General features: G+C 54.5%; 1 protein-coding gene across 1 annotated transcript; it reads right to left on the bottom strand.

Moving 5' to 3' along the window:
- Window positions 1–1,405: 1,405 nt before the first annotated feature.
- Window positions 1,406–22,136, bottom strand: LOC125913742 (solute carrier family 2, facilitated glucose transporter member 5-like). The gene is made up of 12 exons (XM_049618926.1): window positions 22,107–22,136; window positions 14,266–14,364; window positions 13,578–13,738; window positions 10,990–11,114; window positions 6,563–6,715; window positions 4,277–4,402; window positions 3,996–4,183; window positions 3,795–3,905; window positions 3,212–3,313; window positions 2,799–2,874; window positions 2,217–2,344; window positions 1,406–2,110 (listed from the first exon to the last, which is right to left on the bottom strand). Exons 1-12 carry the CDS (start codon window positions 22,134–22,136, stop codon window positions 1,907–1,909), a joined length of 1,503 nt encoding a protein of 500 aa, XP_049474883.1. The 3' UTR covers window positions 1,406–1,906.
- Window positions 22,137–23,097: the final 961 nt, after the last annotated feature.

The following is a 23,097-nucleotide window of genomic DNA, read 5'->3' as shown; positions in this document are numbered from 1 at the left end:
CTTCACTCCTGCCCCATCAGGAAGCCGGCAGGGGGCCAGGTGCCTTACTGTGGGGGCCAAGGGTCCCTAAAGCCAACAGCTCTCCCTCTGAACTCTCCCTGGCATCTTGGCCTGACTGCTGCTGGCTCTGCAGGGACCCCCTTGTTTCTTACCAACTGGCCCCCCTACCGAAGGCTCACCGGGTCCTTATTACTGCCACACAACTCCCTCAGACTCGGTGATCACCCCACGCCTGTGTTATCTTCAGGACAGAAGATGTTAGCTGTCAGCACAGAGCCCGACGCGGAGCTCGAACTCACAGACTGCGAGATCATGACCTGAGCCGAAGTTGGGCGCTTAACCGACTGAGCCGCCCAGGTGCCCCTGCTCCTGTATTTTGTAACCCGTGTAAATACACGTGTCTGTAAGTGTTCCTATTTGTAGCCATCCGTGTTTATAGCAAACTGAACGTGACCTCATACCAGTATCTCCAACGCTCATTTATGATCATGTGGATCATCCTAGACTCCTTATCTTGGCTTATCTGTAACCTCCCACCATCTGCCATCCATTTACTGAATTGTTTAATCGCAGTTGTATACGAAGAGTGGTCTCTCGCTGCATTTTACCTGTGAGTTTTTTTGTCCTCAAGACCGACGCTCATTCCCAAGCACTTAAAAATAACCGCGGAGATAATGCAGGCCAGCCGCTGATCGAAGCACCACACGCCTGTTATTTCAATCCCATAGCCACGTGAGACACTTGTTCTTAGCTCCATTTAATGGAAGAGGAAGCTGAGGAACAGAAAAGCTGAGTAAGTACCCACATTGCACCATTACTAAGCGGCAGGACCAAGGACGTGAGGTCCAGCCTCCCCCAGGCTAGACGTTCCTTGATTCACACATCCGGCTGCACTGCCTCGGTGCCGAGAAATTCCGTGACTGTTTCCCGCACCCCCTTCCCACACAGGGACACAGCGTGGTCCAACCACAGCAGCGAACTGTTTACTTCTCCTCTAAGTGATTTATTTAGCTCATCACCTGAGGGATCCCCATTCCACCCCCACAAAAGCTGCTCCCGTCCCAAGCACCCCCAGCGGCCCTGGGTCTGCCTCCCTAACTCCCCGGAGCAGGGAGCAGATCTCACATCCTACAGGTGGCCTCACCATCTCAGTTCCTGCTTCTCCCCTTCCAGCAAATACTGTCTGAGGGCCTCCTGTACGCCAGGCCGGGTCCAGGCAGCGGGATTCCGGGATAAGCAAAAGTGGCCAAACTCATGCTCTCAAGGGGCTGATGCTCCAGCAAGATCGAACTGCTCAAAGGAGCAGGGACCCCCTCACCCCCGCACACACACCCCTCCCGCTGCCTTCTTCCACCTGCTCACAGGAAAGAAGCATGTCTTGGTAAAAGGGATCATACGTGTTTTATTGAGCATTCAGAGGCAATGCCATTCACTGCCCTTCAGCAATATAATCCGGAATTAACAAGCTCCGACTCCATTGAAGTCTCCATAGGGACCTGCTTCGCAGCTTCTCAGACATCACACTTTCCAGAACTGGTGTTTCTGGAGACGGATCGGGCAAGAGGAAGAATTCCCCTGAACGCAGGCCTCCGGTCCCCAGAAGACCCATGGATTTCAGAAGAGGTGTTTCTCTGGCCAGATGTGATTCTTTCCATCCCGCCACCACACTAATGATTTTTGTCGTGAGAACCGGCGTTATCAGGACCTGACGGCTAGCCCAGCGCGGCGAGGGGCGCCTGCTCCCCGTGACTCGGGGTTGACGGCGGTCATCTGGAGACAGACGGCACAGCCCCGGTGCCTTCCACCCGGGACAGCGCCTAGTCCCGCACGTTCACGGCTATTGGCCGGGACAAAAGCCCGGGAGGGAAGCCGGCGCAGACCCGCTCAGCAGGCTCCTTCCCTCGAGTTACTGCCCCCGAGTAGAGGGTGGAAATTCCTCCAGTTCCTCTTTTTCCTGGCGCACCTCTGACACCTTATTCATCTTGGTGAAAATCTGATTGATCTCTATGAAGGTCTTGGCCTTGGTCTCGGGGACCACCAGGAAGGTGTAGATGGTTGTGAGAAGACAGATCACGCCGAAAATGACGAAACTGTAGGCTCCGAGGCCCACCTGTGGGAAGGGCAAGTGGGGCTCACCTTCTCCAGAAGCTTCTCCCTTAACCGCGTGAGGATTTTTTTCAGGGGGCAGGGGGGGAGGCGGGGCGGCTGGCACTCACTTGGACGAACGGGAAGATCAAGCCCACCGTGAAGTTGGAGAGCCAGTGCACGCTGCCCCCCACCATGAAGGCGGCCGGCCGGGAGGACTGCAGGAAGGTCTCCGTGATGAGCACCGCGGGGACGGGGCCTTGGGGGGCAGAGGGGGAAGGAGGAGGAGCTGTCTCCTCTGGAAGCAGGCAAGCCCGCCAAGGGTCCCGGAGGCCCTGCCGTGCGCGGGGCGCCCGAGGCATCCGGCCCGAGGAGCGGGGTGTCTCCGGGACTCCTGGGCTGGCGGAGAAGCAGCGCGAGAAGGCCAACATCACATCCTGTGATGTCCCTAAAAGGGGCCCGGGACCACCGCAAGGCTCTCTACACCAATCGCACGGGGTAGGCTGTTTCAACCCACACGGCGAAGGCCGCTTTAGCGCCGTCACTCTAATAACCCTCTGAGCAAACCCCTGCGCGACAGGAAGGCAGGGGGAGAGGCCATTCTGGGGCTGCATGAGGCCTCCAAGGAGCCTCTCCAGGGGACCCAAGCCAGAAGTTTCTGGTTCAGGAAAGGAGGAGACAAAACCAGGGAGAGCCAGCTCTAGGGAACATACTCGGCCCAAGGGCGTGTCCCACGACGTAGGCGATGATGCAGGCGATGCTGACGTAAGGCATCCAGGATATTGTGTCCTGTGGGGAGAGGACATTGGATCACACCTGGCAGGGCAGAGACGACCTGGGTGGGGCATCTTGGTCCCCAGGGGCTGTGGCCGGGCTGGGCAAGGAGGGCACCTGGCTCCCCAGCAGGCCGTCCCACCCGGATGCATCTGGGAAATCGGCCGGAAGTGGGCAGCGGGCTACTTAGACGTGGAGGCTCCCAGGGGGACCCAGGGGACAGATGGTCCCCAGGCGTCTGATTCATCGTAGTTGCGAAAAGATCATGTTGGTCACTTTCCTTACCATGCGAGTGAGGGCTCAGCGGACGGACAGGGCTCTCCAGCCACCACCACACCCCCCCCTTCCTCACCTGCAAGGCCAGGGCCGCCGTCAGCACGCAACAGGCCGTGAAGCAGACGGAGAAACCCAGAAGGAGCAGGAACCTTCGCCCCAAGAGCTCCACCACGAACACCTGCAGGGGAGGGGGCGGAGGGCAAGCAGGGAGGCTCAGCAGCCCCGCTAGACAGGAGGCCGCACCCCTGCTAGAGCCGCCTGCGCAGGAAGTCCTCCGCCCGTCTCCCAAACCCCCCTTCCGAAGGGGCAGCTGTGTGCCCGCCTGCCCGTGTGTCTGCCCCCCAGCAGGCCACCGCCCTGCCCAGTCCAGGGCACAGGTAGTAACCACACATGGGACAGATTGGGGAAGAGCCACCTCACACGGCGGAAGCTTCCAGAGTGGAGGGCAGGGGGTCTCCATCTCGGGGGCTGGCACAGGCTGCCCCCCCCCCGCCCCCTCCGAGAGACAGGCTGTCATCTGACAAGTGGCCCGGAGATGAGGAGACCAAGAGGCACGTCACCACCTCCGATCTGGCTCTTTCCTCAGCTAGGACCCACCCCCCCACCGAACACACACACACTCAAGATGCCCTCGTCCTTGGTGGCTGTTGGGGACTCACGGCACAGACGGTCATCAGCACGTTGACGGCCCCGGTGCCCACTGTCGCGTACTGGACGTCATTCTCCTTCACCCCCGCGCTCAGGTAGATCTGGTCCGCGTAGTAGTAGATCTGGAAGGCACCCCAGAGGCTGGCGGGGTGCTCGGGGCCCCCTGTGATGACGACAGCGCCCCGCCCAGCCCCCCCCCCCGGCCCCCGTACCGCGTTCACACCCGACAGCTGCTGGCCGCCCATGAGGACGATGATGGAGATGACCTGCCACCGCAGGGACCTCGTGCGGAACAGCTTCAGCACGGAGACGAAGCCCACGGCCCTCTCGGCCCCGTCCTCCTGCCGGATCTCCTCCATCTCGGGGCCCACGTCGTCCCAGCCACGCAGCCTCTTCAGCGCTAAGGGAGGGGAGCAGGGGGCGGGCTCAGGGGACCCCAACTTCCCGGAGCAGAGACGCCGCGGCCTCCGCCCCCTGCACGGTAGAGCCTTACCGGTTTGGGCAGCTACCTCGTCCTTCTTCTGAATCAGCAGGTACCGGGGGCTCTCGGGGAAAAAGGGTAATAGTAGGAGCTGGAGAGCCGCGGGGACCCCGGTCACCCCGAGGAGGATCGGCCAGCCTGCAAGGAGGCCAGCGCCCAGGTGAGAGCTGCCTTCGTCCCTCCCCAGCCCCTCCCGCCCCGGAGCCCGGCCGGCCGCCCTGTCCCCTGACTCGACACAGAGCTGACGACACCCCACACCGTCCCGTGCTCTGACACAGTGCTCTGAATATGCGGGGCCACCAGGACGCCTGGTCCGGCAGGGTCGGAGCGGCACTGGTCACAGACACGGAAGCCGCAAGCAATGCCACGTCCACAGCACAGAGGGGCCACAGAAGCCACGGCGTAGCCATACGGTAGAAGTCTGTACAAACCACGGCGGGAGCCCATCCCCGAAACTCAGTGTCCGGTGCAACGATCTACGCAATGGGGTCCAACTGGATGAAGTCCAGGAGCAGAAAATTAACTCTATCTTTGCAAAAGGTGGTAAAAAAAAAAAAAAAAAAAACCATGGGGGGCGGGGGCAGTGCAAGGATGCGATGATGGTAACCGTCAGCACGGTGGCCCCCTGTGGGGGTGGGAAGGCCAGGGCTGAGGGCCGCAGCAGGCCTCCCCCTTCCCCTGCGGACTCTTAACCCAGTGTAATACAGGCGTGGACTCCGACCTAAGGCGATGGCCCCGTCACCCCCAGGGGGTCTCACTCCTGATGTGGGAGAGGAATAAACAAAGAAGAGCCTCCTGTGTAGACATCATCTTTTCCAGGTCTTGTTTCGGCCTCTGACGCTTCCTCCTAAGAACACACGCCATGCGATGAGTTCAACTTCTGCCCTGCCCACCGCTCTGCCGGCTGGATCCTCTTTTTCCTGATCTCCTCCCCTCCCTTGACTCCAAATCCAGGGCCCGGCTAATCCCGGACCCTGTTTCCATCTGCTTTCCGAGAAGACCGGGACACCCGTTCTCAACCTCTGCTCCATGACCGCCTGCCTCCTGTGCCAACGTTCTCTTGTGGGCTTCCTTCCTTCCTTGTTCTCTGAGCATCTAGCAGCATGCACGTGCCAGGAGTTGAGCTGGAGAATAAGGCCAAGCCCCGCCCTCCACACTGTGTCCAGAGGAAGGACACCGACGACAAAATGGTCTCCATAAAGGATGGAGGGACAAATGAAATCCACACATTTGCGGTTCCTGAACGTGGCAGGGAGATTCCACAGGTGTGCCCCGTCTGCCCACGTCTGGAAGGCTGGTCCTACTCCCTCCGTCGGGCCCACTCTGAGGCCCCCCTCGCTGGGCACACCAGAGAGCACTTCACCGACACCGGGGCTCTGAGGCTGCCCTGGGTCCTGCGGGTGTATAGGTGACATCACTGGGAGACAGGAACTTAGCCCCTGCCCTGGTCCCCGCTCCTTACGAGGGTGATTGGAAGGAAGACAGTGGTCGTTTCATGTGGAGCCCGGCCCAAGCCACCTGGATTTGTGTCCTAATGAGACCTTGGACCTGGTGTCCAACCTCTCTATGCCTCAGGTTCTGCATCTGGAAAACGGGTATAATGATAACACCTGCCTTACAGGACTATTTGGAGGATTAAATGGACTTCATCAAAAGACTTGGTGCCTGGCCCACCGTAAGCACTTTGTATGTTTTGGCTGGTGTTACCATTAATGGGGATTGCGAGACCAGAAGGGGGAGGTCATGCAGAAGCAGTGACAGTTACCAGTCACCATGCACTTATGGTGTGCTGGGCCTGGGCTCCCGAGGAAAGTGGGGAGGCTCCAGAGTCAGGGTCTAAAAGGGGTACCGGGCCTGAGACTCACCATTTTACCCCTAGGGGGCTCCCTCTTTCCTGGTCTACAGAGTAGGACCGGCACAGGACCCCCCCCACCCTCCCAACCAGGCAGCAGCATGCTGGGAGGCTCGGGTGAGGCCTCAAGCACACTGGCGGTGGTCATTACCATGCCTCGGGCCCCTCGCTTGGCCACCACGCAAGCCAAGAGAAAGTCAGACAAAGACACTTCCTGCTCACGCTAAAGCCCCCTCCTCTGTGTCCTAGGAGGGACTGGAAAATATTAGCCACATGGGCCCCGCCACCTTTTTCGGGGCCTGTTCTGTGCAAATACCACACCAACACCATGGGGCCAGGGCAGTGAGCCAAGGACACTTGCCTGGACACGACTGGAGAGGAAAGAGCAGCCCACAGAAACGTCCAGGCAGAAAGAGGGATGTGGTCCAGAGGCATCTTGAGCTTACCTTCTTCGCTCGCGAGGAGGCTCCGAAGGCCGAAGATCTGAGCCACGAGGATGCCGATGGTGATGAAGAGCTGAGGCACCACCCCGAGGCCCCCCCTCAGGTTTTTAGGGGCCAGCTCTCCCAGGTACATAGGGACAACATTGGAAGACAGACCTGGCAGGATTGAAGTGAAAACACCGTCAGGAAACATTAGTCTGACCGGGACAGGCTCTGTCTTCAAACACATTCATTTTTTTTTTAAATGTTTGTTTCTGAGTATGAGCAGGGGAGGGACAGAGAGAGAGAGAGAGAAGGAGGCACAGAATCTGAAGCAGGCTCCAGGCTCTGAGCTGTCAGCACAGAGCCCAATGCAGGGCTTGAAGCCACAACCCATGAAATCATGAGCTGAGCTGAAATCAAGAGTCAGACGTTTACCAGACTGAGCCAGCTGGGCCCCCCGATCTTTCCTCCTAACTGGCTTAGTCCCAGGGAGGAAAAGCCCGGGTGTGGTCTGGCACCCTCTCCTCTCTGGCTCCTTAGGGGAATCTGTTAACACAAGGCCAAGGACCCCTGCCCAGCAGCTTCACCTTCTGAGAAGGTATGTTACATAATAAACTGATGCACAGAGATGCCCACAGACGTTGAAGCACACGTTCTAGCTATCAGTAAGCATTACACACTGACACGTCATGGAAAAACTACAACCCGGGATTTCTGCAATACCTATGCTATTTCTAAACCCCCAATACTTAAACTTTTAAGTTTTCTCATCTTTCCGGAATCTGACCCTCTTAAAGGCAGAACCTAATTTTATAGGCTCCAAAGCACTTTCACATATATTGTCCCATTTAATTCTCCCAAAAGCCCGAGAGACTGAGAATCTTGGACAAAGGTCAGGTGGGTCATTGCTGGGATTGTACCGACTCACGCTGGGGCTCAGAGGGACGGGGGTCTGAGAAGGCTCCGGCCACAGGGAGGCCACGGGAACAGTGTGGGGCGCTTGGAGGTTAAGAGCTGCTGGTAACAGGAGGGTATTTGATGACATCCAGTTAGGAGGGAAACTTCTGAGAGCCAAGCATTGAAGCTTTGTGATTCTGCCCAAAGATATCTGCTTAGTGTTTTAAAAGAGGTTCGCTGTTCACCAATTCTTTCCAGTTGTCACAGCAATATCAGCCCTTAGAAGTCTGGTGGGAGGGGTGGGGGGAGACCCCGAAGGCCTAGTGCCCACAGGGCTGGGAAGAAGCAGGGGCCCTTGAGGGGCAGGCTCCATGGTCACCACTCAAGGGTCAGGGGGCGGGGGACGCTTCTCAGCGGCAAGTTCTTTTTCACTTGACCAGGGACAAAATTGAAAAGGCAAACCTCAGAAGGTTTGTGAGAGACGGGGTCCCCTTCCTGCCGGTGGGAAGCAATCTCTAACCTGTCTTAAGAGTGGCTCCACTGGTGGGGCGCCTGCGTGGCTCAGTCGGTTAAACATCTGACTTCGGCTCAGGTCACGGTCTCACGGCTCGTGGGTTCGAGCCCCACAGGGGGCTCTGTGCTGACAGCTCGGAGCCTGCGTGGGATTCTCTCTTTTTCCCTCTCTCTCTCTACCCCTCGCTGATCCCTCAGGCCCTCTCTCATAAATAAATAAACAGACAAACTCCACCGGGCAACACCAGCCTCTATGTTCTGACAGAGTCAGAGAAAGCAGCTTTTACATTTGAAATTCCTTCCATGAAAGCAGTTGGTCTTCTGGCCACACAAGTTGACTAAAAGCCAGTGAACTCTGTCTCAAGTCCTGCTCACGTCTGTTCCTGCGCCCCCCTTCTCGCCACACTCCCTTTGGGGGACCAGCTCCTCCCTTATTTTTTAGGGTGTCTGAGCAGCAGCTGCCGACTCACACACCGTCCTGAATTTCTCAGGAACCGTGCGCAAGAATTCACTGCGAATGGATTATGACTCCGTCGCTTCTCCAAGGGGGATCTGAGGACCTAGGAAACTCCCGACACCTTTTCAGGGGGCCTCTGAGGTCAAAACCATCTTCCAACAATCCTGAGATACTGCCCTGTATAGTGCCCACATGGTGGAGTGTTCCAGAGGCTCCCCGCCGTGTGAGGTCACGGCCAGCAGAACACAGAAGCAGGTCTGAGAAGCCAGCCGTCTTCTATGAGGCGGGACATTAAAGAGCTTTGCAAACCCGTGAAGCAATGCCACCCTTCTCGCTGAAACTCTTTGTTTCAGAATATACGCCTATTTTCACAGAGACATGTGATGGGCTTATTGTTGCCGTTTAGATGAATTAAATGAAAACATTTCTTGGCTGCAATTTGTAAATGGTAGATATTGGCCAATACAACCCACACGAGCAAAAGCTCTTCGGGGCCCTCAATAATTTTAAGAGTGTAAAAAGGTCCTGAGGCAGCAACTCTTTCTGCCCATGGGTCCTGTCCCTGTGCTATAATAAAAACACCTAAGAGAAAGAGAGGGAGGGGGAGGGAAAGGAAAGAAGAAAGAAAGAAAGAAAGAAAGAAAGAAAGAAAGAAAGAAAAAGAAAGAAAAGAAAAGAAAAGAAAAGAAAAAAAAGAAAAGAAAAGAAGATCCTGAGGCCAAAAAGTTTGAGAACCACGGACTTAGAAGTAATGCTTAAGAGTAAAGGTTGGGGTTTTGGTGATTTGTTAACTATTGGAGCCTAATATCTCCCTGTGGGAACCAACTCTGGGGTGCTGGACGGTCAAGAGAAAAGTGCCTGCCTGCACCTGTCCACTGCCGGTGACTTCCAGGAATCGTTTGTTTTTTCTTTCTTTCCTTTTTTAAAATGTATTTATTTTGAGAACGTGAGAGAGAGGGAATCCCAGGCAGCCTCTGCTGACAGTGCAGACCCTGACGCTAAGGCTCAAACTCACGAACCGTGAGATCATGACCACGATCGTGAGCCGAAGTCAAGAGTTGGACGCTGAACTGAGCCAGCCAGGCGCCCCGGAATCGTCTATTCTTTATTAGCAGAGCCCCGCTGCAGGGGGAGGCGGGAGGTGGGAGCAGGGCCAGACCAAGGCGGCAGAGACCCATCCAGGCACTCTCAGGGAAAGCAGTAGGGCGACGCTTGCCATGGGGCCCATCATTCCCTCCGGGACATGACCTCTTCTCTCTTCAGGGAGGCTGATTTCCTCTTTTGTCCCCCAGCCTCGCAATTCCTTGCCATTTCCCCCGACACCGGGCTCCTCGCCCTCTCCCCCACCGCCCAGGAGGGCCAGCTGAGGGTTTGCGGACATCAGGCCAAATCATCCGCTCACCCCATCCCCGTGTTTGGAGGCAGAAAACGAGAGTTGGTTGCCAATGCCAGGGCCGGGTGCAGGGTTGCTTGACGAGGCGCCCAGGATGCAGCCCTTTGGGGGCGCCCGCCCTGAAGGTGCACGGCCCCCGAGGGCGGGTGTCCCACTTGCCCCCTCCAGCCCTGGGAAACACAGTCTACAAAAGAATGCCACGTGGGGGGAAGGCCACAGGCGTGGCTTTAACCACATCTTTTCGGTCGGAAGGAATCACGGGGGAGTTTTCTACGACCACCAGAGTGTGGCCCGGGGGGCCATAGCCCTGGAGGGTTTGCAAAGCAGCTCCGGGGGTTACGAGACCAGAGACCTCAGGCGAGTGAGCGTTACCCTCTTCAGCAGGTGGACCCTGGAGGAATAGGTGAAAAGAACCCCTAAAAATCCTTCTGCAAACTTCACGTTCCCTCTAGAAGGTGACAGGTTGCTATCATTAACTCCTCTTGGGCGGAGGGATTCCTACATTAGATTGTTTCTCATGCGTTTTTGACCACGACCCACGGTAAAAATGGGGAGACACGTTTAACGTTGCAACCTGGTTCTCACCCACGTATACGGATAAGTCACCGAAACAAGTTTCCGAAGACCGCCCTTGCCCCTACTGCACACGACACGGTCTACACTCTGCCTAGAAAAAGAAAATGCTGGGGCACCTGGGTGGCTCCGTCCATCAAGCATCTGACTGGTGGTTTCGGCTCAGGTCATGATCTCACGGTTTGTGAGTTCGAGCCCCGCTTCGGGCAGGAGCCCCTCCCCCTCCCCCAAATAAATAAATAAACTTAAAAAGAGAAAAAGAAAAGGAAAAGCTGCTCACTAATCAGGGGCACCACCCACTCACTGGCCCCACCTATAGCTGGGAAAACACGGAGATAGGAAAGGAAAGGAAAGGAAAGGAAAGGAAAGGAAAGGAAGTGCCCTTGCGAACAGGACTCTGGATTTCTGTCTTTCACAGAACAGCTCTCTTTGCAGGAAGCATCACAGCGAAGCTCGGTCCCTTGACTGCATCTGAGAAGCGTCGGGACAGAGGAACAGCTCGTGTCTATGTGCTTCAGCGGTTCCAGAACGATCCAGACCCCGGAGTCTGCCCCCGCCTCCCCCTCCTCCTCGATTATCCTGAATGACAGAGGCGTCGCACGTAGCACCGTTTACCTGCACATATTCCCACCAAAAGTCTGGACAAAATGATCATCTCGAAAGACCCGGCGACCTTGCTGCACCCCATTAAGACGGCAGGCACTATGGAAAAGATGTTGTTGAAGAGCAAGGTCCCTTTCCTGCCGAGGACAAAATCTCAGTTAGTTTGGGTTAAGGGTTCAGCTGTTGTCTTTGCAGATGTTCGCCAAGGGTCTGCCCGGCTACAGCAGTGGCCTTTGCTGCTGTTTGACGCTGTGATGGAGACCGATGGAGGTCAAGTGCACAGCCTGCGGCGGGAACATTCTCTGTGGGAGCCAACGGCAATGACCACAGTGCAGAGCACGTCAGCGGTGGGGAGCAGAGGAAGAGGGCCGCCTGCTACGATACGCTGACGGGTTCCGGAAACCATACGCTCGCATGATTCTAGTGTAATCCTGCGGCCCAGATCAGGGAATGACATTAGAAGGATCGCATAGGCCAACCCCACTTAGACCACATAGAGGGAGAAGTCCTAAATGAAATAGTAGCAGATCGAATTCAACAGCATATATGCGAATCTTTCAATGTTAAAACGCCACACCAGATAAAACGCCAGATCTCCCTGCGAAACACAGAATTGTAACACTATTTTTAGAACTATAGAAGGCTATCCGTGGGACTCCAGGTAGGGAAGGCCGTCTTCAGGCGCAAAAGTCAAGAACCGTAACCGAGAGTTAAATCTGACCACTCGAACGTGTGAAAAAGATACTATGGATATGATTAAAAATAAAGCAACAGATTAAGATACTTGCCTGAAATAACAGTTACTCGGGACATGCAGGGGGGTGAAATTTCCTCCCAGCTGTATAATCTTGGGTAAGTTACAGCATCTCTCTGTGCCTTGTTTTCTCATTTTGAAAAAGGAGATGATGGGGCTTTTGTAGGGATTAGGGGAATTAATAACCCTAAAGTCAACCCATCAGTCAACTGTTAGTTGCTATGGTTATTTCAGGAACAGGTTCTTCAGAAAACCACATTCATCACATTCTTTTTTTTTTTTTTTAATGTTTATTTTTTAGAGACGTAGAGTGTGAGCAGGGGAGGGGCAGAAAGAGAGGGAGACACAGAATCCAAAGCAGGCTCCAGGCTCCGAGCTGTCAGCCCAGAGCCCGATGCGGGGCTCGAACTCACGAACCAAGAGGTCATGACCTGAGCCCAAGTCAGATGCTCAACTGACTGAGCCCCCCAGGCGTCCCAAAAACTTATCACATTCCAAAGCAGAAAGCTGGACAAGTGACTGTCCGTTGCCTCCGTGGACCAAAACGGTAAGTCCTTCACTCAGAGGAGACTTGTCCTGCAGATCTGTGACCTCATTTGATGTCCTGGTCCCCGAGGCCCCTAGGGAGAACTGTTGAGTTCAACACCAACCTTCCAGGAAGGCCTTAGGATCTTAGATTCCCAAACCAGAGGTTGTATGTTGCTAGTTTCAGACTCTTTTTGAAAAATACTGGAGAAGGCACTGGGTTCTGGCCTTGATTCTCAACCTAGCAAGATCTGTGGTGAGAAGAGATCTTACCTGGCCGGCGTCTGTGTGCTCAGGGAAAGGGCTGGTGGGGAGGAGTTCTTTAATAGTGTTCATAACAAGGCCTCTCTCTCATGCCCATGGAATTTACACAAGGGGGTGTGATGTCTTAAGGACCTTTTTTGGAATCAACTATGGAACGAGAATCTCTAATGTTTCTGGAACTGGGGGCAAAGATACAAGCTCAGCCCTTGACATCCAGAACACTCACGGTGAGAGGTGTCCTGGGTCTACAGGATTTCACAGTCGAGTGCCTGACGTTAATCTCAGCCATTTCAGGGTTTTACAGGCATTTAATTTGGACCCAATTTAGCCTATTACTTGATCCCAAGGTGAAAGAACAGAGTAGTGAGTTTGTGTTAGTTTGGGAGGCAGGGCTTAAGAACACTTATGATCTACATCAGGATTGACACCTTGGCCATATTATCTGGTGTTTGACTCTTTTAAAGGCAAATAAAAAAGGGAGGGGATGCCTGGGTGGCTCAGTCGGTAAGCGCCTGACCCTTGGTTTTGGCTCAGGTCACGATCTCACGATCTGTGAGTTCGAGCCCCGCGTCCATGTTGACAGCACGGAGCCTGCTTGGGATTCTCTTTCTCCCTCTCTCTCTCTCTGCCCCTCCTCCGCTCCCACTCACGTACACCCTCTCTTTCAAAGTAAATAAACTTTAAAAAAATCTTTAAAAAAATAAAATAAAGGCAAAAACAAAAAACAAACGAGGAGGGCAGAACTTGGTTTTGGTTTCTGGTAAGGAAAAGACCCGTAGGGCAAGAGAACAGAGAGAGGGAGTTCTGACCTCCCAAGCACTTTCTGGTCTTTCTGGGTCTGCCCCGGGATTCTGACACCCATCGCTCCCACTTGTCGCCCCGAGACCCTGCTGCGTCCCCAGGTCAACATCTGGTCTCCTTAAGACCATGTGAGACATCAGCAATCATCACAGCGGTTAGTACCTAGTTTTACAAACAGACGATTTCAGCTTGAGGCCTGCGTTTTAAACCGATGGGGTCTGGGAGCTACAGGAGTTGGAAACGCACCTTTCCTTACCTGCCAAAGTTATTCACCAGGGGGCCGACCATGAGGGACCCGACGAAGCCTCCGAAGGGAAACATGGACACGGAAACAGACCACAGCAACGTCAAGGCAAACTCGTCCATGTAGTCATTGTTCCGCTCATAGTAGGTCTTGTTGTAAAACATTTTCATGAACTGCAGAACAAAAGCAGAGCAGAGCGCCCGTGTGCCTGGACCCGGCTTCGCAGACGGAAGCGCCTACGCGGTCAGGCCGCCCGCTGGATGACCGGGGCCCAAGACGCCAACACCAGTCGGGGGAAGAAAGGGAGTAGGGACCAAGCAATTAGCAGGGGCGCCCGCGGGGAGGGCTGTCCGGGCCTCCGATGTGCACGCGGCCCAGGATGTTGTTAACTCCAGTCCTCCGGTCCTTTGCATGACCCCTGACCCTCCAGACTCGTCTGGGGAGCACGAGGCCGCAGAAGACCAGAGCCCCCAGCCGCACCCCCGAGGCCAACCCCGGGGCACCCAGCCAGGCCTGGCGCTCCATGAGAAGCCGAGGCCGGGGCCGGGTTCATCCCCAAGGCCCTGGGCCGTGCGTCCCTGTTACCTGAAGACCCACTGTGTGCACCAGTGTGCACTCACTACCACCTTGGTGGCTGCTCCAAAAGCCCCTCCCGTTTACAGGGGGTGGGGGGCGTGTCTCATGCACCCCAACGACCTACCTGGGCAGGGGAGTTAATGACGGCCACGTTGTACCCATACTGGAAGGATGACCCAAAGGCAGCAATCAGCGTCGCCAGGCCAAGCACAAGCGTCAGCCTCTGCGGGAGGAGAGACCCTGACTTAGGTCACAGAAAGCAGCTGCGGTTCATGAGAACCCCTACTTTACCCTGAAGTCTTCTAGAAGGACGGGAGAGAATCTGAAGATCCTGAGTCTTTCGAGGGCGCCCTGTGCCTACTCTCTACTATCTAACCTGGCAGAAAAGCTTCCCTCCGGGTTCCTGGGAGGCTCAGTTGGTTAAGGGTCTGACTTCGGCTCAGGCTCACGTGAGTTCGGGCCCCGTGTCGGGCTCTGCGCTGACGGTGCAGGGCCTGCTTGGGACTCTCGCTCTCTCTGCCCCTCCCCTGCCAGTGCTTTCTCTCTCTCTCTCTCTCTCTCAAAATAAATAAATAACCTTAAAAAAAAAAAAGATTCCCTCAACCCCAACACTTAGGGCCAGGTAATTCTTTGCCCTGGGGGGCTGTCCTATATGCACTGGAGGGCCATCCCTCCCCTGCCTGCGACAACCCAGAGTTCTCCAGGCACTATACATGTCCCACTGATTGGCCGGAAGGGGGTGGGGGGATGAGAATCGCTAGGTCAGAAAGACCCGGAAGGGTCATTTCCTCCAACACTGTAATGTCCGAATTGTTTCCTTAACATTCCTGACGTGTGGCTGTATTTGCTGACTGTAGCAAATGCACTCAGTACTGCCTTAAACACAAAGTCCCCTAAAAATTGGAGAGGAGAGGATGGGAAAAAAATTTTTTTTAATGTTTATTTACTTTTGAAAGAGAGAGAGAGAGAGACAAAGGGATGAGTGGGGGAGCGGCGGAGAGAGGGAGACCTAGAATCTGAAAGAGGCTCCAGGCTGTCAGCACAGAGTCCGACACGGGGCTTGAACTCATGAACCGAGAGATCATGACCTGAGCCGAATTCGGACGCTTACCCGACTGAGCCACCCGGGTGCCCCAGAATGGGAAAGTTTTCATCGTTTATTTAGGGCTTCTGATTAACTTCCTTTAGCCTTTGGACTTTTGCTGTAACAGATGAAAGACAGGGTGAGAAAATCTATATTTTTTTAAGTTTATTTATTTATTTTGAGAGAGACAGAGGGAGAGAGAGAGAGAATCCCAAGCAGGCTCTACGCTGTCAGCACAGAGCCCTACATGGGGTTCGAGGTCACAAAAGGATGAGACCGTGACCTGAGCTGAAATCGACAGCTGACGCTTAACCGACTGAGCCACCCAGGCGCCCGGGGAAAACATTTAAATACAGATTTCTGGGGCCTCTCACACACATGCATTCTGTGCTAACATTCCCCTTTCACCCACGAGGAAACTGAATACGCACAGAAGGCAATCTTTTCGACGACCAGAGGAAGGTCATTAGCAAAGTCATGGAAAGCCAGAGAAAAATCGAAGTGAAAAAAGCTTTTCTCTTGGAATCTACAGGTTTCTTCTCGCACGTGTCCACTGCCACTTTCCAGCTTCATCGCTACAGTCTTCAGTTTCCTCATCTTCCAAAGGAGGGTCATAACACTCCCTCAGAGCCGTCGCAAGGTGTAATTACGAGAGCGGTTAGCCGTGGAGGTGAATCCACTGACTGGGGCCTGGATGGGGCTCTCGGAGGCGGCTGCTGAAGCACCTTCACGCACGTATTCCCACGGAGGCCCAGTCCAGGGGACACGTGCCCTCCCCGCCACCGGCAGGGCAGGGCCTCAGGTCTTCCTCTGGGTGGCCTCCCCGCCTAATCCAAAGAGGGTACCAGCTCTGCAGAGGGGTAAGTGAGGACCAGGGCAGGCAGAGAGCCGGTGGTCATTCCTGCCTTGTTGTGGTGCTCTGGGGAGCCCGAGCTGGTTAGCCCTCTGCACAGCAGGAGCCCCCAATAAATGAAACCTCACCCTCCTCCTCCCCCCACCAAATGGATTGAGGAATGGCTAATTCAGGAGCGCCTGGGTGGCTCAGTCCGTTAAGCACCTGACTCGATTTTGGCTCAGGCCGGGGTCTCAGGGACTATGGGATTGAGGTCTGCCAGCGCGGAGCCTGTGTGGGATTCTCTCTCTCTCCCTCTCTCTCTGCCCCCTCCCCTGCTCACTCGCGCCCTCTAATAAACATTTTAAAAGACGGTTAATTCAGCAGAAAGTTTCTGGTAAGCCAGGTAAGAGCCATGGGCTCTGGTTTCCAGTCTCCCTTAGTCCCCACCATCCCCTGGAGCCGGCGTGGGGCACAGGTGACAAAAGTGGGGGCGATGGCACCCAGGAGAGAAAGCGGGTTCCAGGGCTTCTGCCGCGCTGTCCTATGACTTCTAAAGGCAGGGGGTGCGCAAGTAGGCACATCCACGCGCAACCCCCCCACCGGAGACGCAGGACAGAGCGCTCTGGGCACTCACTCACTTCAACATGTGGAGCATCCAGACAGGGTTCTAAGTGCTGGGGATACAGTGGAGAACAAAACAAAGACCACTCCCCTATGACTGTTCTATTGTTTGATTTTGTGGCAGGGAGGGAGGAAGGGAGGGAGGGAGGAAGGAGGGGAGGGAGGGAAGAAGAAAGGGAGGAAGGAAGGAAGAAGAGAAAGAAAGAAAGGGAGGGAGGGAGGGAAGGAGGAAGGAAGGAAGAAGAGAAAGAAAGGGAGGGAGGGAGGGAGGGAGGAAGAAGAGAAAGAAAGGGAGGGAGGGAGGGAGGGAGGGAGGAGGAGAGAAGGAAGGAGAAAATTGATAAACAGTTTTCCTCTTTAATTCTCTTCCAGGTAAACGATGAACTAGAAACACAACAGGCTTCCCTCATTCTGCCAAGTGCAACTCTCGGCCACTTCCCATCTCGATGGGTCCTACGGCCCGGAGTCCTTGGCCAAGCGCTGCCGGGGGGCTGGCTGGTGCCCCAGAATGGGGGATGCTGGCGGGCACCGTGGACAGTCCGCGGCCCGACTGCCTCCGTGGGGTCCCAGTGAACGTGACCAGGAGGAACGCGGGTCGCAGATAGAATCTCTAAGCACAGAGCCTACAGTTTAACATCTAAGGTCCATCTTCCTCCTCGAGTTCAAGACGCGGCCACATTCTACAGACCCGTACGGGTCAAGGGGTTCCCCTCTGCGGAAACAGCAAAGCCATTCGGGGAGGTTCTCACTGACCTTGCCGGTCCGAATGCCTTCGTTCATTAAACAAAGTGGTTGACAGCTGACCGTAGTCCAGGTGCCACGCCAGTCTGGTGAGCAGATCAGCTGCCCTCCAACACCAGGGTCCAATGAGGAAGGCAGACGTTTAAAAAAATACATAATAGGGGCCCCCGGGTGGCTCAGTGGGTTGAGTGCCCGACTCTCGATTTAGGCTCAGGCCATGATCCCACGGTTGTGGGATGGAGCCCCGCGTCGGGCTCTGTGCTGATGTGCAGTCTGCTTAAGATTCTCTCTCCCTCTGCCCCTCTCCTCTGCTCTCACTCTCTCTAAAATAAAAAAATTGGGGCGCCTGGGTGACTCAGTTGGTAAAGCGTCCGACTTTGGCTCAGGTCATGATCTCATGGTTCCTGAGGTCGAGCCCTACATAAGGCTCTGTGCTGATGGCTCAGAGCCCGGAGCCTGCTTCGGATTCTGTGTCTCCCTCTCTCTCTGCCCCTCCCCCACTAGCACACACGCATGCGCGCTCTCTCTCTTTCTCTCTCAAAGATAAACATTAAAAAAAAGTTAAAATAAAAAAAATTTTAAATAAATAAAATAAATTGGGGTGCCCGAGTGGCTCATTTGGTTAAGTGTCCGACTCTTTTTAAAAAATAATTTTTAATCTTTCTTTATTTTTGAGAAAGAGAGAGAGAGAGAGAGAGTGTGAGTGGGGGAGGGACAGAGAGAGAGGGAGCCACAGAATCGGAAGCAGGCTCCAGGCTCCGAGCTGTCAGCACAGAGCCCGACGTGGGGCTTGAACTCATGAACTGCAAGATCATGACCTGAGCCGAAGTCGGACGCTCAACCGACTGAGCCACCCGGGCGTCCCACGTGTCCGACACTTAGTTTCGGCACAGGTCATGGTCTCATGGTTCATGGGATTGAGCCCCACAGGGGGCTTTGCACGAGTGGGTGCAGAACCTGATTGGGATGCTCTTTCTGTCTCCCTTTCTCCACCCCTCCCCCACTGGCATTCATTCTCTCTCTCTCTCAAAAATAAACAAACTTTTCTAAAAAGGAAAAAATAAAAATACAAAAGTACATAATAATTGAATAATTTAAATGAACTGTAACTTTACCATACTAAGTGTAACTGTAGTGAGCTCTACAAAGAAAAAAAAACACAGCGCCCCCTCCCTAGTCTCAGCAAAGGGACTATATTTAAAGGCGTGGAAAAGAAAGCCAGGGTTTAAGCTTTCTTTCTTCTTCTTTTTTACTTTCCAGGAGGGAGGGGAAAAAAAAAGACTTAGCACTGGGTTAGATTAGGGCATGAGGGAGAGCAAAGGATTCCAGGTCCCCCAGCAGCCTGTAAAAATGACGCATGGCCCGGTGGCCTTCAGACATGAGCCGGGGGGTTGGGGGGGGGTCTCCTCAGAGGCCAAGGGGAGCCATGACTCAACTCTGCTTTCTGGAGAAATCCCACATTCCTCACGCCCATAGTGAGCTGGCTTCCTGTTCCATAACGCTGAGTACCTTTTTGAGAATAAAATAGCCACCTTCGAGGCCGGTCCTCCCAGGGCACAGTGTCATTCAAGGCCACTGAGAAAGGGAGCCCTGCCCAAACGGGGTCCCTTGGGGATTTCCTTCCAAGATCCGTTCAGTAATCTCTGTTAGAACGCAAGCATCTCCAGAAAAGTTAGCTCCTATGAATTATTAACTCTTTGAGCCACTTTCTCACACTCCTGATCCCAAAGTTCAAACAGAAAGTGGGGCTTCGGTGGTGAGGGGACAGAGGAGAGGTGCCTTGTCCTGTGGCTGTGGTGGTTTAGAGCACAGTGGGGGCAGCCCGAGAGCCTGGGATCATCAGGTCCTGTGCTCCTGCGGCTGGCCGTGTGGCCTCGGGCCGGTCACTGAACTTCTGTGTCTCAGCTCCTTCACCTGTAAAATGGGGACAATGATACTCCTTCCCGCATAGGACTGAGGTGAAGAATGAAGGAGTTCTAAGAAAATGAGTTCTAAGAAAACCACTTGGAGCCCCGCCTGGCTTGTAGAAAGTGCCACCCACAGGTTTGCTATCATTATTATGAACAATGATAGAACCAGAGGGAAGTTCCTATGATGCTAGATGCGTTGTTGATGGAGGCACGTGCCCACAAGGATGTGTTTACAGGGCGCCTGGGAAGTTCAGTCAGTTAGGTGTCTGCCTCTTGAGATCAGCTCGGGTCATGGTCTCATGGATGGTGGGTTCGAGCCCAACATTGGGCTCTGTGCTTACAGCATGGAGCTTGCTTGGGATTCTCTCCCTCTGTCTCTCTCTCTCTCTCTCTCTCTCTCTCAGCCCCTCTCCCCCATGCGCTTGCTCTGTCTCTCTCAAAAATAGATAAATAAACTTCGGGCACTTGGGTGGCTCAGTCAGTTAAGCTTCCGACTTCAGCTCAGGTCACGATCACACTTTTCGTGAGTTCGAGCCCCATATCAGGCTCTCTGCTGTCTGCATGGAGCCTGCTTTGGATCTTCTCTCTCTCTCTCTATCAAAAATAACTTTAAAAATATTTTTAAACTATTAAAATAAATTAAATAAATAAATAAACTTAAAAAAAAAAGAAAGGACACGTTTTCCGTTTCTAAAACACTTGGCATATTTTTCTTCCTTATCTATTTGTTCCCCCCTCCAGGCCAAGAGTACTTTTTCTGCGCAGAAAGTCCTTGATGCACATTGGTCAGATTCTGGTTTTTTCTCTTTACATATGAGGAACCCAAAGGCCACTGAGGTCATGGTCACACAGCCAATGGGGGGGGGGAGGGTACAGAAAGCTGTACCCCCCCCCCCCCCCCCCCCACCCCAGCCCGCACAGCGCCAGCTTTCTGCAGGCTTCCCCGGGCTCCTGAATCCCCCCTGGACTTCACTTAAAGATCTGCGGGTTCTTGCAAGCAGCCATCAGGATTCTCAGGAAACCCAGCACGCGTCCTGGCTTTTGTCCAAAGGGTCAGGTCTGCCCTCAGGCAGCCGGGAAGGGGACACTTTCATCCCCCCTGACACTGGAGGGGCTTCCTTCCTCCCAGGGGGCAGGTGGCTATAATCAGCCCCGACCTTTTGCATGTGACCGTTTTAACCATTTCCTTTCAAGATGGATTGCTGCTTTTCAGGGCCCACGATGCAGGGGCATTTCTGTTTTTCTGCAGCCTCACGTGGGGGGACCGTCAGGCAGTGCACCTCTCTTTGCGGAGAGGGCACAGATCACACCAGGGTCTCTCCTGACTCCCAAGCCCCTCCGGCCGTGTTCCCTCATAGCCCCTTTCCTACAAAATAGAGGGGCACCGCGCCTGAGAGGTCTAACACTTTCTTAGTTGCCGCGAGAGTCCACCAAGGTCCGTGCGAAGGCACTCAGTAACCTCGAAAGCTCTCTCTCTCACGGGACAAGAGCACTCCTGGCATCTAACGAGTGGAGACCAGGGATGCTGCTGAAAATCCTGCCTTACGCAGGCCCGTCCCCCGTAGCACAGAATCATCCGGCGTCAAATGTCATTAGTGCCCTGCTCGAAAGGATGATCGAAAGCAATAACATTTATGGGGGAATCACTATGGGCCGGGTAATTTATATGCATTACCCCATTTCACTGTTCCCGCAGCCCTATGAGGCGGTATGGTTATTATCCCCATTTCGCAGATGAGAACACTGAGGCACGGAACAGCGAAATAACTTGCCCAAGTTCCCACAGCTAGAATAGGATGGAACAGGAATGAAACCATCTCCCAAACACGCTCGGAACCTACAAGCTTCAGGGCGTGCTCCTGACCTGTCTGTGGACACGGTCTTCCGTCCAGGATGGATTAAATAATAACTTGCACAAATATGTGCCTCTGCCTCCATAAATACAAGCAAATGCTGCTGTGATGAATAAGACACAAATCCTTTCAAAGCATTCATAATACATTCCTATTATCTTTCTGTCGTTATGCATTTTCGTCAATCGAGGAGGGAGTGGGGCGGTGCTGGGCTGGGAGCGGGGGTGGAACGAGGTCCAGAAAAATCTGTCTCTGAAACAAGGGAATCTCCACTGCAGATTTGAATTCGATTCGGGTCTTGCACGGTCTTTTCCGAGCCCACCTTCTTCCCACGCTGGCCCAGCCGTGCGACTTGCTGAAAAGCCCAGTGAAAACCTTCTGAAGCCCAAATCAAAAGAAATCCAAAATCAGGGCCGCCTGGGTGGCTCAGTCGGTCAAGCCTCTGACCAGCTCAGGTCACGATCTCGCAGTTCACGGGTTCGAGCCTCGCGTGGGGCTCTGTGCTGACAGCTCAGAGCCTGGAGCCTGCTTCGGATTCAGTGTTTCCCTCTCTCTCTGCCCCTCCCCTGCTCGCGCTGTCTCAAAAATAAATAAACGTTAAAAAAAAAAAAAGCCACAAACCATGTACAAGGGCTTTTGCTGCTGGTTTCAGAATCCCTTCACCTCCAACTTTTAAGGGTAAGGCAGTTGGGACAAATTAACTCTTTGCGTCCCTTCCATTTGGTGACGGGGGCTTTTCAAGGCTGTTCCAGTAGAACGATCCCCAAACAATCTCTAAACTGAAATGTCTCTAAAGCTGGCCGCTAGTCCCTGTGCAAGTGAACTCTGAGGGGCAGGTTCCCTCCAATGGTCCACCCCCCTACCCCTCCAGCAACGCTGAGCAGACTGTTCTAAGCTTCTTCCCCGGGGGGCCCCGCTTACCCTTTCCTTCTTGGCCGGAACCTGCTCCATCCTGGCCCTGAAAGTGCGGCTTGCCCTTTACTTCCTTTCCGCCAGACTAACAAGTGCTCTGAATGGAGACAGAAACATTCTGGCTGTACTTTGGCCGCCAAGTCACAGCCAATAGCCTGTTTTTTTTTACAGCCAGCCCGACACAGAATAACCCTTTCAGGAGTCCCGACGTGCGTCTTCTTTCCCCTTCTTTCTAAATTCAACGTCTGGGGTTTAGCTCAGCAAGAGGGTGCCCCCCGCCCCCGCCTTCCCCGACGGCAGGCACAGCCTTCCCGACGGCGGTTCTTCCTCACTGCGCAAGTCTCCACCAGGAGGCTCGTGATGCGAGGCCGGCAGGGTTATTTCTGTCACAAGCACACGGAAAGCCACCGGCCCCACGCCACTCCCGGTCCCACGAGGGCAAGAGATCGGGTCACAGGAGGTTTCTCAGAAGCGGTCCCTGAAAGGAAGCCTGCCGCAAACCTCTCCGAGAGTCAGCTCCCGCTCGAATACCCAGGCCACGCTGGCTCGGAGAGTTTCGGTTCCTTTGTAAGGAACCGAGTGTGTATGATGCGAAGTGTGTATAATCATTACTGCTCTAACGGCAGTAGATAGTCCGGACGCCTTTGTCTACAGGGCAGGGAAAGTGAGTCACAGCTGCTGCTGTGGGCCCTCCATGCGTGACCGAGGCCGCGGCCAGACCCCGTGCTCAGCACGGGTGCAGCTTCCGTGGAGCGAACCAGGACAAGGGGCCAAGATCCGGAGCCGAGTCCCACGTGGCCCGCAGGCTTTCATGTTTGCAAGATATATTCCCCGTTTTATCTGCTGTGGGACAAATGCAGTGCATTCGGCCATTCCTTCCCCTGGTGCAGAAATCAAGTCAACCGGGAGCCCTCTGTGTGTTGGGCACTGTTCCTGCATCAGTAGCAAACTTGGGAATTGTGACCAGGGCTCCTGCATGCAGGAGACTGGGGGGGGGGGG

The sequence above is a fragment of the Panthera uncia genome (assembly GCF_023721935.1).
Source record: "Panthera uncia isolate 11264 chromosome C1 unlocalized genomic scaffold, Puncia_PCG_1.0 HiC_scaffold_4, whole genome shotgun sequence".
Lineage (NCBI taxonomy): Eukaryota > Metazoa > Chordata > Mammalia > Carnivora > Felidae > Panthera > Panthera uncia.
The sequence above is the reverse complement of the archived record's forward strand: the minus strand, read 5'-3'. Positions and strand labels throughout refer to the sequence as shown.